Below are 12,028 nucleotides of genomic sequence, written 5' to 3'. Positions count from 1 at the left end.
CTACTTAAAACAGAGAGGTTATTATATAGCTTTAAGAGAAAATCATTGTTTCTATACAAACTACTCAGAGATCATTAGAAATAACCTGAGTTTGCTAAAATAAAATCATTTTTAAAAAGGGGACCTGAGATGAAGTAAATAACTGGTCCCCATTCTCTGTCAGCCATCACAAGGCCCTTTGGCCATTCTGCTTCTGCTGATTGCCATTTGCTCTTGCATCAGTGATATTTTAACTAAATGATAATTCCTGTTTGGGTACCATTAAGCTGATGGTTACTAGATCACAATATAGACAGGTACCCATCACAGAGTCAAGGATTTGACTCAAGAAACAACTCAAGCAGAAATGTGAGAGCTAAAGTTACATTTTAAGTTTTATTTACTATGCTTTAGAGATACACTAAACAAAAAGTGCCTCTGATCTTCAAGCCCCTTGCCCAAGCGCAGATAATTCCTGAAATGCTAGAGGCTGTTTTTTATGGAAGATTACAAGCCTCTTATTTTCACTCCCCTAAATAAGTTTCTTTGACCCATAAACTCTGGATGTGCTTGATCACATGTGGGTGGGAGGTACATAGGCAAGAAATAGTCAGGATATATGTTTACCTATAGTTGGACCTGTTGGGAAATGAAATGTATTATGGGTTTTCATTCTGAAGCCCTTGCCATACTTTATTCTGGTCCATTTTCCAGGAACATGGGTATGGACCTGGCCAGAGCCCTTCCACCTGGGTATTAAATCTTGCTTCAAATTTGGCTTTAAACTGTGGTAGTAGCTTTATATTTAATTGGTGTGATTAACAATGTAAGGACCCAATAGGAAAGAGAATTACAGACCATTTCCCTTACGAATATTGAGGCGCATAGTTTCAATAAAATATTTGCAAAAAGAATTCAGGTATATGTCAAAAAGATCATTCACCATGATCAAGTAAACTTGATTCAGAAATGGTTCAACAAACATTAGCTGATAAATATAATGAACCATATAAACAGAAAAATAGCACATGATCATTGGCATGGAACCCATGGCAAAGTATTGTTGCTTGACCAAGTTCCAGCATTTCAACAATGTAGACCACACTTCTCCAACACCTTTTTACTTTCACCTTTAATGATCCTCATTATTAATGCCTTTCCATTTTGTGCAAACTGTGGTAAAGGATGGAAATGTTTACAATGGTAGCTCTCTAAACAAAATAATTATTTGGAAAAAATCCCCACAACCTCAGAACCAGAAACCTCTCCTAATTACACCAAGAACAGGAAAGTTAGAGATTCACTAGACACACCTGTTTGCAAGGATGAAATGTCTACAATTCAGGTCCAGACCCTGAGACTATTACAGGCAAGAGTTCAGCTAATAAATATAAGAAAATCAGAATGGCACCATATATTGGAAAAAGAGTAAGACACCAGGACCTTCCCCCATGGGATATTATGAGGATAACAGGACCATTGAGTAAGACTAAGCAATTTTAGTATAGCATCTGGTACCCACAAGCCCTTCTTCCAAAGTCAGGAGTTTGGATAAGGGTCTACATTTCTCTGGGCACCTGAGGAAAATTTCTGCTTGCTAAAACAGTCATTCTCTTACCTCTGGTAAGGGGGACATGTAGCTCTTTCATTAACTTATGACTGGTGCTTATTGTTACAATCAATGCTAGATACCTCAACCCCTGATCTCAAGCCACACCCTAGCTCACATGCCCCTTTTATCCCATTTAATTCTATGTGCAAATGTAGAGCATAAAGGGTGTATTCTTTTCTCAATTAAATGCTGCTGGAAGCCATCCTGATTCACCCTCAGATTGAGTGAATCTCTTCTCCTACCCAATTCTACACATTTACTTTGTGACCCATAGACCCCTCAAGCAAATATTCAGCAGATCATTTATTAGATGCAGAACACTCCTGTTACAAAATGCAACATCCTTTCATAACAAAAGTCCCAGAGATATTAGTAATAAAAGGAACAAGCATAAACACAATAAAAGCAGTTTACAGCAAACACAGATCCAACATCAACCTAAATGGAGTGAAACTCAAAGGAACTCTGCTAAAATGAAGAACAACACATGGCTGTTCACTTCCTCCAGACCTACTCAATATAGTACTTGAAGTCTTAGCTAGACCAATAAGATATAAGAAGTACATTGAGGGGGTATAAATGGGAAGGGAAGAAGTCAAATTATCTTACCTGCAGACAATATGCCAGTATATTAAAGGGACCCTAAAAATTAAAATGGAAATTTTTCCTACAGCTGACAAACTCTTTCATCAAAGTAAATGCATACAAAATTAACAGAAAATTTAGTAGCCATCCTATAAACAATTGACAAATGATATAAGAAGGAAACCAGAGAACTACCATCTTTTACGATCGTCTCAAATCACACAAAACATCTTGGGGTAACTGCAACCAAGGAAGGGAAAGATGTGTATAGTAGAAACTTAAAGACACTTGAAGAAAGAAAATGAAGACGATATCAATAGATGGAGAGATATCCCATCTCTGATTGTTAACCAGTAGGACTAACATAGTAAAAATGCACATCCTGTCAAAAGAAATCTACATATTGAATGAAATATCCAACAGAAGTCCAACACAAGTCTTTAGAGAACTTGAAAGGATGATTCTAAGATTTATGTGGGAAAACAAACAAATGAAAGCAGGATAGCTAAAACAATTCTGAATAATAAAAGAATAGTCACTGTCCAGATTTTAAAGTGCCTTAAAAGCTATAGTAATAAAAACAACATGGCATTGGAACAAAAATGACACAATAATAAATTGAATAAAATTGAGCATTCAGTCATAATTCTACACATGTATGGACACCTGCTTTGGATATAAAGGACAGACATACACACTGGAAAAAGTACTGCAATGATGTGGGTAATACTGGCTGACTGCATGTTGAAGAATCCAAATAGATCCACATTTACCACCATTTACAAAATTCAACTCAGAAGAGACCAGGGGCTTCAATCTAAAATTAGATACACTGATCTGATCCATATAGAAGAGAAAGTGAGGAACAGTCTTCAACTCTTTAGTACAGGAGAAGACCTGAGCAATTAATAAAATGGTATGTAATAAAACTGAAAACCTCTACAAGGCAGAGGAAACCATCATTTGGACAAAGAAGCAGCAAATACAATGTGAAATATTTTTATCAACTACACATGAGGTAGAAACTCAAAATAACTGGATATCAAAGAAACAATCCAATTACAAATTGTCATAAGAATCTAACAGGGAATTCTCTCTCATTTTGAGTTTTTCATTTTAATTTAATGAAAATGGATAATTTTCTCATATAACATATCTTGATTATAGGCTACCTTCTCTCTACCCACCCTAGCCCTTACTCTCCTGCTCTCCCCTCAGGATTCACTCCTATTCTGTCTCTCATTAGAAAACAAACATAGACTTCTAGGAGATAACAACAAAAATGAGAAACTGAAATATGGTAAGATGAAATAAAAACCATCACATTGACACTGGACAAGGTTACCAAACAGAAGGAAAAGAGACCCAGGAGTAGTCACAAGAATCAGATACCCATTCATTCCCACAATCAGGAGTATAAGAAATAGTAAGCTGGAAGTTATAGTATTTATACAGAAGACCTGGTTCAGATCCATGTAGCCTCAGTTTATGTTGCTGCAGTATTTGTGATTTCATTTGAGCCTTGCTCAGTTGATTCAGAGGGCCTTTTTCTTTTGATGTCCTCCATTCTCTCTGGCTCTTAGACTCTTTCTGTCTCTTTTTCCATAGTGTTCCATGAGCTCCAATGGGAGAGATTTGGTGGAGACAGCCCATTTAGAACTGTGTGTTCTAAGGTCTATCTCTATCTACAAAATGTTTAGCTATCAGTCTAAATAGCATATTCTCAAAAGAGAAAACTCAGAATGCTGAGAAATGATTGATATGTTCAGCATTCTTAGTCATCAAGGGAAATTCAAATCAAAACTACTTTGAGAATTTATCTTACGCTTGTCAGAATGGTTAAAACCAAGAAAACAAGTGACAGCACATGCTGGCCAGGATGTGGCATAAGAGGACCACTCCTCCATTGCTGGTGGGAGTAAAAATGGTACAACTGCTATGGAAAGCAGTATGGCAGTTCCTCAGGAGGATCAGAGTCAATCTACCTTAAGATCCTGCTATACCAGTCTTAGATATATGCCACAAAGACACTGCATGCTACCACCAAGACATGTTCACAGTGTTGTTCGTTGTGGTTTTATTCATAATACCTAGAAACTGGAAACAGTCTATACATCACTCAGCACAAGAATAAATAAATCAAATATGGTACATTTACACAATGTGGTTTTAAAAATGACATCATGAAATTTTGTAGGCAAATGGATGGAACTAGAAAAAAATCAGTTAGAGTGAGGTAACCCAGATTCAGAAAGACAAATATGGTATGTATTCACATGTTGATATTAGGAGTTAAGTCAATGATAACCAAACCATAATCTGCAGAATTACAGAGAGTAGGTACAGAGTAAAGGTTTAGAGAAAACATATAGAATTAGGGAAGGGAAATAGAATAGATAATTACGAATGTATGGGGACATTAGAATGGGAGATCAAGCAGGAAGGGGGAGGAGACAGGGGTGTAAGGGAGGAAATATAGTGAATTACAGCAAAATATTGAAGAGAAGTATAGAAGCCTAATAAAATAGAAATCCCTGAACTGTATACATATGAAAATGTGGTCTACATGAAATCACCAAATAACAGGGAAGACAGTGTCCCAACTGGCCATCGCTTGTCACCAAGTGAAACTCCAGTACTGGGGCTGGGTTACATCTAACTGAGTAGTTTGCCCAAAGGGGATCCATGGGAACTGACAAGTCACCTGGGCTATTGCCAAGACAGTGGACTGTTTTCCATAAGCTGACATCAAGGTCCCATTGAAAAGACAACACCTATACTTATCGTTGAACATACAGAAGTTGACATAGTGCCCACATAGAGCCTTCATCCATGTGTTCTAGCATCTTTGGTACAGGAAGTTACTCTGTGTGCTACCAAAAAAATGTGGGCAACCAAGCCAGACACCAACCCTTTATCTAAAATGGTGTACTGCCTGCAAGATATGCTAAGGACAATAATGGCACAAAGCCGCTGTGCATAATTGAACATTAACTGATAGGATTTTAGGTACACTCCATGAGATAGAACATGTACTTTTCACTGTTTAGGTCACCAGGAACCAGAAAAAAGATAATTCTTGGATCTTGGGTATAACCATGAGATGCTTATCAAAAAAAGAAAAAAATGATAAATGACTCCTAAAGGTATTCTACTATACTCATGGATCAATGCTATATTGAGCCATTATTAGAGAAGCTTCCCTCTTCAGCAAATCAAAATAAATACTGACATCCACAGACAGACATTACACAGAGAGGGAGAGACCTTGAATACTCAGCCATTAAATGGGACATCACCATCAAATTTGTCCTCTCAAAGGTCTGTGAATCCAGTGGAGGAAGAATCAGAAAGACTCTAAGATATAGAGCTGATGAAGGACACTAAGTAAACAGGCCTTCTAAAACAACATGACCAAAGGTCCTCAGCATACATATTATGGCTTCCAGTTAACTGTTTTTATGGGATCCCTGAGTGTGCAAATAAGTAGATCTCTAATTCTTCTGCATCCTTGTGGGGTCTTTGTGTTCTGGTGGATTGTCCTGATAAATTTTTATGTGATAATTTTGTTTTATCTTATTATACTTTATTTTGCCATAATTCAATAATATCTCTTAGAAGTCTGTTCTTTTCTAATGACAGACAGAAAGGCAGTGAGTCCAAATGGGAGAAGAGGTAGAGAGGTACTGCAAGGAGTAGAGGAAGGAGAAACTGTAATCAGGATATATTATGTGAGAAAAAAATTATTTTCAATAAGAGAAAAAATGGTCATGTAATTATGTCAGCAAGGTGATGTGTAGAACTCTGCAAGATCCAGTTTCAGATAAATATTATTTTTCCAATATGTGTGATTTAAATCCTAATGCTGTTGCTCATTCTAATGCTTTATTGGGATTTTCCATATCCAAATGTCTATAGCAGTTGGTTTGCTGCAACAATGGGGATGAATTTTAGTGTGTGAGCACATGTGACTCTGAGTAGAAAATATTTTTTATCTCGGTATCTAAAAATACATTTCAAGAACTTTATGTATATCACAAGATGCAACTTTCTAAGCCATATAAAGGAAAACTTTATCAGAGAAAAAAGAAAGAAAATAAAAAGACAAACTGACATGCATAAAGTTTGGTAGCTAAGGGCAGACATGAAAGGAAAAATTTCAAGGAAATAAAAGTTAAAAAAGGGCCAGGAAACCCTCCCAAAAGATTTACAGCACATTCGAGACCATACTGTCTATTTTCAGAGAAAAGGCTACAGGCCTGCAATTTATGAAAAGAGGGAGAACAATTATGATGACATGACCAATAGCGGAGCAAAGGGCTAGTCAACATAATTTAGGGGTGGAGACATTTTCATTGCTAACATACACAAAGGGAAACATGGAGAAAGGAATCCAGGATGGCTTTATCTACATTAACAATGTTCTAGCAAATTGGTAGTTGCTTTATTCTGTTTTTTTATTCCTGAAAATAATATAGCATATACTTACGTGAATAAATTTAGTCCTTAACCATTTGCACTTCTCAAATAATTAAGTTTTCATCTCTATCAGAACAAAAAATTATGAATTTTGATCAATGTACAAGGTGCTGCTTTTCCAGCTTAAACAGAAACTGTCAACAATTCATGAAAAAAAGAAGCTATAAATTTGAAAGAAAGCAAGCAAGTTATATGGGAGGGCTTGGAGGAAGAAATGAGAAGCAAGAAATTGTAATTGCATTGCAATCTCTCTCTCTCTCTCTCTCTCTCTCTCTCTCTCTCTCTCTTTCTCTCTCTCTCTCTCTCTCTCTCTCTCTCTTTCTCTCTCTCTCTCTCCTCTATGTATCTATATTAGGCATTGCATTATAAAACATTTTTGAATGACGTGAAAGCACATACATATGTCATTTAATGTATAAAATGTCCGTAAAGGGGATGTATCTACAGAAAAATATACAAACTATTAAAATCTAAATTGTCAAAGATAATCTTATGACACATGGATTTTTAATCAATCACTTAACTCAAGAACTATATATACAGGTGATTAGATCCTCTTTGAAATATCAAGTTAATCACATTTATTTCTGTAAATTTGAAAGAAAAATACTACCATGGATACATAAAGAAGATGCTGTTCAGTTTTGTTTTACAAGGATCTGAGTCACTATACATAAATTGTACCATATAAAACCTAGTGCTGTGAAGCATAATGCTAAACCACAGCTTATATATTTTTGAAGTTATGATGATCATGATGAACATACTTATGCATGTAGGAAATATGACAAAAAACCACTGATGAAAGCACATATTTATATGTGTGTGAAAATATGACAAAAAGCAAAAGGTGAGAGAATACAGGAAGTGTGAGGGGGAGAACAATACCTTTTAAAAAGTAAGAACAATACATTTAATTAGAAACATGGCAGAAGTGTTTTAACTTTGCAGTATATATGCCTTTGTGAGTCTCATCCTGTATAAAATTATATATTTAGTGAATTTGTTACTGAAAACATATGTTAATATTTGTAGGAAAAAATTTTCCTTCCATAAACATAGTTTGATTTTTATCTCTGATGTCATAAGAAGTCAAGTCATTTGACATATCACTGTATTCTTATATATGAAGAAGAAGAAAACTACTCAAACTCACGTAATAGAAATTATTACTTTTGCAGTCATATACTCCATGCTGCACAATCAAGAAAGCAATGCACATTGATGCAGATTGGTGAGTGAGCTGGTGCCATTAGAGAGTAGAGAAAAAGAGGAGCCATACTTCTATTTAGCAAACTACAAAGCTGAAGACATCAATTCTGGATTTTTGCTATGTCAATTATAACATCCTGTGACTGTTTACATCTGAACATTTTCTCTCCTAAATTTTCCATGGTCTGATGACTTAGCATCCTACCAAGGTTTTAGCAAATACATAGCAGTGTCACACTGACCAGAATACATCCTACTACTTGTTTGTTATTGTAATTTTTCATCCACTGGTTCTCAGCATGGCTCTGATCATGTGTTTCTTTGTTCCCATGCTGTGTACACAATTAATTGTGAATATCATTATTTCACCTCCAATTGTATGGAACCCTACCACTATGGAAACATATTAATGGAATAAAGAATGACTTGTTTCTTAAAAAAAAAACACCTATGATTATTTCTTGTTAACTAGACCAAGGAATACAACCAGACTTGGATGACTCTATCCCTTAATTTCGCATACTTAGGACAGGCTAACAAATAGCCCAGAGTGTTGACCATCAATCTGATAAATCTTATGACTATATTTATAAAAATGAGAAAGGACATGTTAGAAATGTATGGAGCAAGCAGGTAAAATGAAAACCTGCCTGAGAACCAAAGAATATCAGACACAAACATTTAGATACAAACTCTGACACAGGTGAAGTGTTTTTGCAGCAGAGAAGTACTCACAAATTCTAATTTTGACACTTGGGATTTGGTATCAGCTGCATAGAAAATACAAGATTTGTCTTTCTAGCATCACATCAGGCATTTAGAATCCACTGCTTTTAGTGGCATTACCTTGTCTTACTTAAGCACAATTCCAATTTGAATGCCCTGAAGTAATGGTGAAGCTTTATTTAAGTCGCCCTTCTTCTAAGCATTCAAAACATAAAGCATGTGGCACAATACACATGACAAATTAAGACTATGAGATTACAATTGCCACATGTGGAAGCAAAGATTAATTAAAAAAAAATTCTCACTTCCCCTCTGAGAGAGAAAATCAACAAAAATACATAGTTAAATAAGCATATCAGAATTAAATGGGACTGTTATGATAAAAAATGTAGAGTATGGGAGTTTGAATCTATGCATACCATACAAAATAGGAATTTTGAACTCTAAGAATTAATAAAGAACAACAGCACTTACTGTAGGTAAAAGTCCACGTAAAAATTTGGCTTAGTGTCATCAGGAAGATTTTTGCCTGTGTAAAATGTATGAAGAGGAAAAAATGCACCAATCACCACATCTCCTTCATGGTGAAATTCTTCTGTGATTCTGAAATAGCACTCAGAGCTGCTATAGGCCCACAAAAGATTAGGAATCTGCAGAAGCCAGGGAATAAAAATCCAGAACATTCTACTAATACATGTGTCTACACAGTCATAAATCTGATGGATGCAGATCTCAATGTCCAGCAGGTTTGTACTCAGCTAATATGGTTGTGGGCATATGTGCTTCTAACTTTGCTCATGAGTGAGGCTGTCACAATTATCAACCCAAGATCTTTCCACTTCCATTGAGAATTCTGAAACTCTCTCTTCCCTTAGGCTCTGCATCTGGGGCTCTGTGTTTATCTGAAAAACAAGCTGTGAGATATGTTTGTGGATCTTAGTCTGTAGCCACAGGCACCATGATTTCAGCCAAGACAACATCCTCTTGGGCTGATTTGACCACAAGTGTGAAGAAAGAAATTTTTCATGTTAAACAACATGGCTAATGCTAACAGGTTACATCAGAGCATGCCTTCTAGGGGAAAGGGCCAGAAAAGGTCCATGCTGGGCCTATACAGTCAAAAATAATTGGGTATTCAGGCTCTCCAGAACCAATGACCACCTATGTAACTTTTCTCTGACTATTGTCTGTATGGGTCTCAGAATCACCTTCTATGATACAGGTTCATCTGCAGATCAACATGATGCCTACAACTCAATTTCTTTCTCCCTTTGGGAAAATGAATGACCCTGTCATATTTTTTGTATTCTTCACTTTCAAATGAACCCTTTACTCTCTGAGCAGAAATCAAGCTTCCTGTTTACAATCTGAGCTCTGAGCTTGTGTACCACACCTGTCTTCTTTCATTCTTGGTAAATGTCCAGTGAAGGCCATGGTCTCATAATCTATCCATGCATCTAGAGGTCTGGGTTCAATTGCCATTTACTATTTCCTTATAACATTAGGATATGTGAGAAATTCTTGTCTTTCCTCCATCAAAGATAATAGCAGAAAAGCATCTAAATGTCTTCTACCACCAAATATATTGAATGAAACTATCCTGAGCAGGACTTTACTTTTATAAACTAATCAAACAAGACTTTTTATTACAGGATTCCCATTAGACTTAACCATGTGTGTATTGGGGGAATGGCCTAGTAACATGGCAGACACATTATTAAATAATTTTAGTGTTTTTCTGACATCTCTTTTTCAGTGTATGAAATGAATGGTCCTGAAAACATAATATATGCAGATTCAGGAAAAACTGTACAAGAGGAAAATAGAACATGGCAAACTGTTACTCACAAATGTTTTTGGGTAAATTGGAAGAAAAGTAAGTGTTTAGACAAACAAGATTAACTTGTCAGACAGGTTCTAGTACTGACTGTTAATGTGCAACCATACAACATTGATTTCCCTTTCCTTATCTCTTCAGCAAGGGACAGACCAGGTCTACTCTGTCTTTTCCTTCATGTCTTTAAGTTCTCGAGTTAAAAAAGGTACATTTAAAAGTTTTACATTTAGGGTCAGGCAGTGGTGGCACATGCCTTTAATCTCAGCACTCTTGAGACAGAGGCTGATGGAGCTCAAGGTGAGCCTGATCTACAGAGTGAGTTCAAAGACAGGCTCCAAGAGAAACCCTGTCTCAAAAAATGTCTAACTTTTAGGACAAACAGTCAAACTATATTGTGATTCAGACCTAACAAGAATATGAAATTGATAAGGAAATTACTACCAAAGGATTCTCAAAATTGTTTCACAAATCTTTCAAAATTAACCTTTTCTCTCTTTGTCAGAAATACTGGATCATAGGTCTGCTTGACAATACATTTGTCACTCTTAGAGTTTCAATACATAAAACATTAGACTGTGCTCCTCTGCAGTTCTATGTGTCAGAGAATCCACCAGTGGATTTGCAGCTCCAATTTCATGACCATACCCAGTATACTGTTTCTCCACAGACCATGTCAAAATGTAAAATCTATAGACAAGATTATGTATAATTGTGTGCATTACCCCTCAAAAGAATATGAAAATTTCCTCCTTGTAATTTTTTCCATGTTTCACTAAAGGAGGACACTGATAAAATTATATTTTAATTAAAAAATATAATCGCATAGACACACATACACACACATATAAGTAGATCATCATGAAAGCCACAAAATGTTAATAAGATATAATTTTTACAAGAAAAAAAACTGTGCAATACCAGGTTTCCTCTATATATACTCCACCTTTGCCACCCTGTCCAATATGGTAATTTCTTCTTATTTTCACTTTAACCTGTCACTTAATAAAATTGCTCAACTGGTTTTTAATATATTTTTCAATTTATTTATTTTATTTGTATGAGTTTTTTGCCTGCATGTATACTCCACCACATGTGAGCAGGAGCTAAAGAAGATCCCAAGAGATGTTGGATCTCATGTAACTTAAATTACATATGGTTGTGAGCTCTCTTGTGAGTGCTGGTACTGAATTCTGACTCTTTGAAAGAGAAAGAGGTGTTTTTAACACTGAATACTCTCTCATGCTCCTTTCAAGGCTTACAAGGAAGTCTCCATGTAACATGAATCTTAAAAGGTCTTATTAATAAAAAACCTGGAGGCAGACATTGGGGTGAAATTTGAAAGATCAGAGAAGCAGAGCAAGCAAGCCACAAGTTCTTACTTCTATGAAATCCTCAAGACAGCAAGTTCCTGCAGGCAGGAACTCTATTTTTTTATTATTAAGAAATTTTCTATTCATTTTACATACCAACTGCAGATCTCCCTCACCTCCCTAATCCCACCCTTTAGCCATCTCGCCATACACCATACCCCATTCACACCTCCTCCAAGGCAAAGCCTCCAATAGAAAGTCAGCAGCACCTGATCTCAGTTGAGTAAG

At 36.0% G+C, this 12,028-nt stretch overlaps 1 protein-coding gene across 1 annotated transcript in view; it reads right to left on the bottom strand.

Annotated features, from left to right (window-relative positions):
- LOC128125737 (vomeronasal type-2 receptor 116-like) overlaps positions 1-9,276 on the bottom strand; it is a 54,560-nt gene extending 45,284 nt beyond the window's left edge. The window contains exon 1 of the mRNA XM_052763388.1: positions 9,068-9,276. Coding sequence (XP_052619348.1) covers positions 9,068-9,276 — 209 coding nt within the window. The remainder of the gene's footprint in view (positions 1-9,067) is intronic.
- Between the last annotated feature and the right edge of the window lie 2,752 nt (positions 9,277-12,028).

The sequence above is a fragment of the Peromyscus californicus genome, unplaced genomic scaffold (genome assembly GCF_007827085.1).
Source record: "Peromyscus californicus insignis strain IS unplaced genomic scaffold, ASM782708v3 Scaffold_4__1_contigs__length_199733344, whole genome shotgun sequence".
Lineage (NCBI taxonomy): Eukaryota > Metazoa > Chordata > Mammalia > Rodentia > Cricetidae > Peromyscus > Peromyscus californicus.
This window is presented reverse-complemented; position numbering and strand designations above follow the sequence as displayed.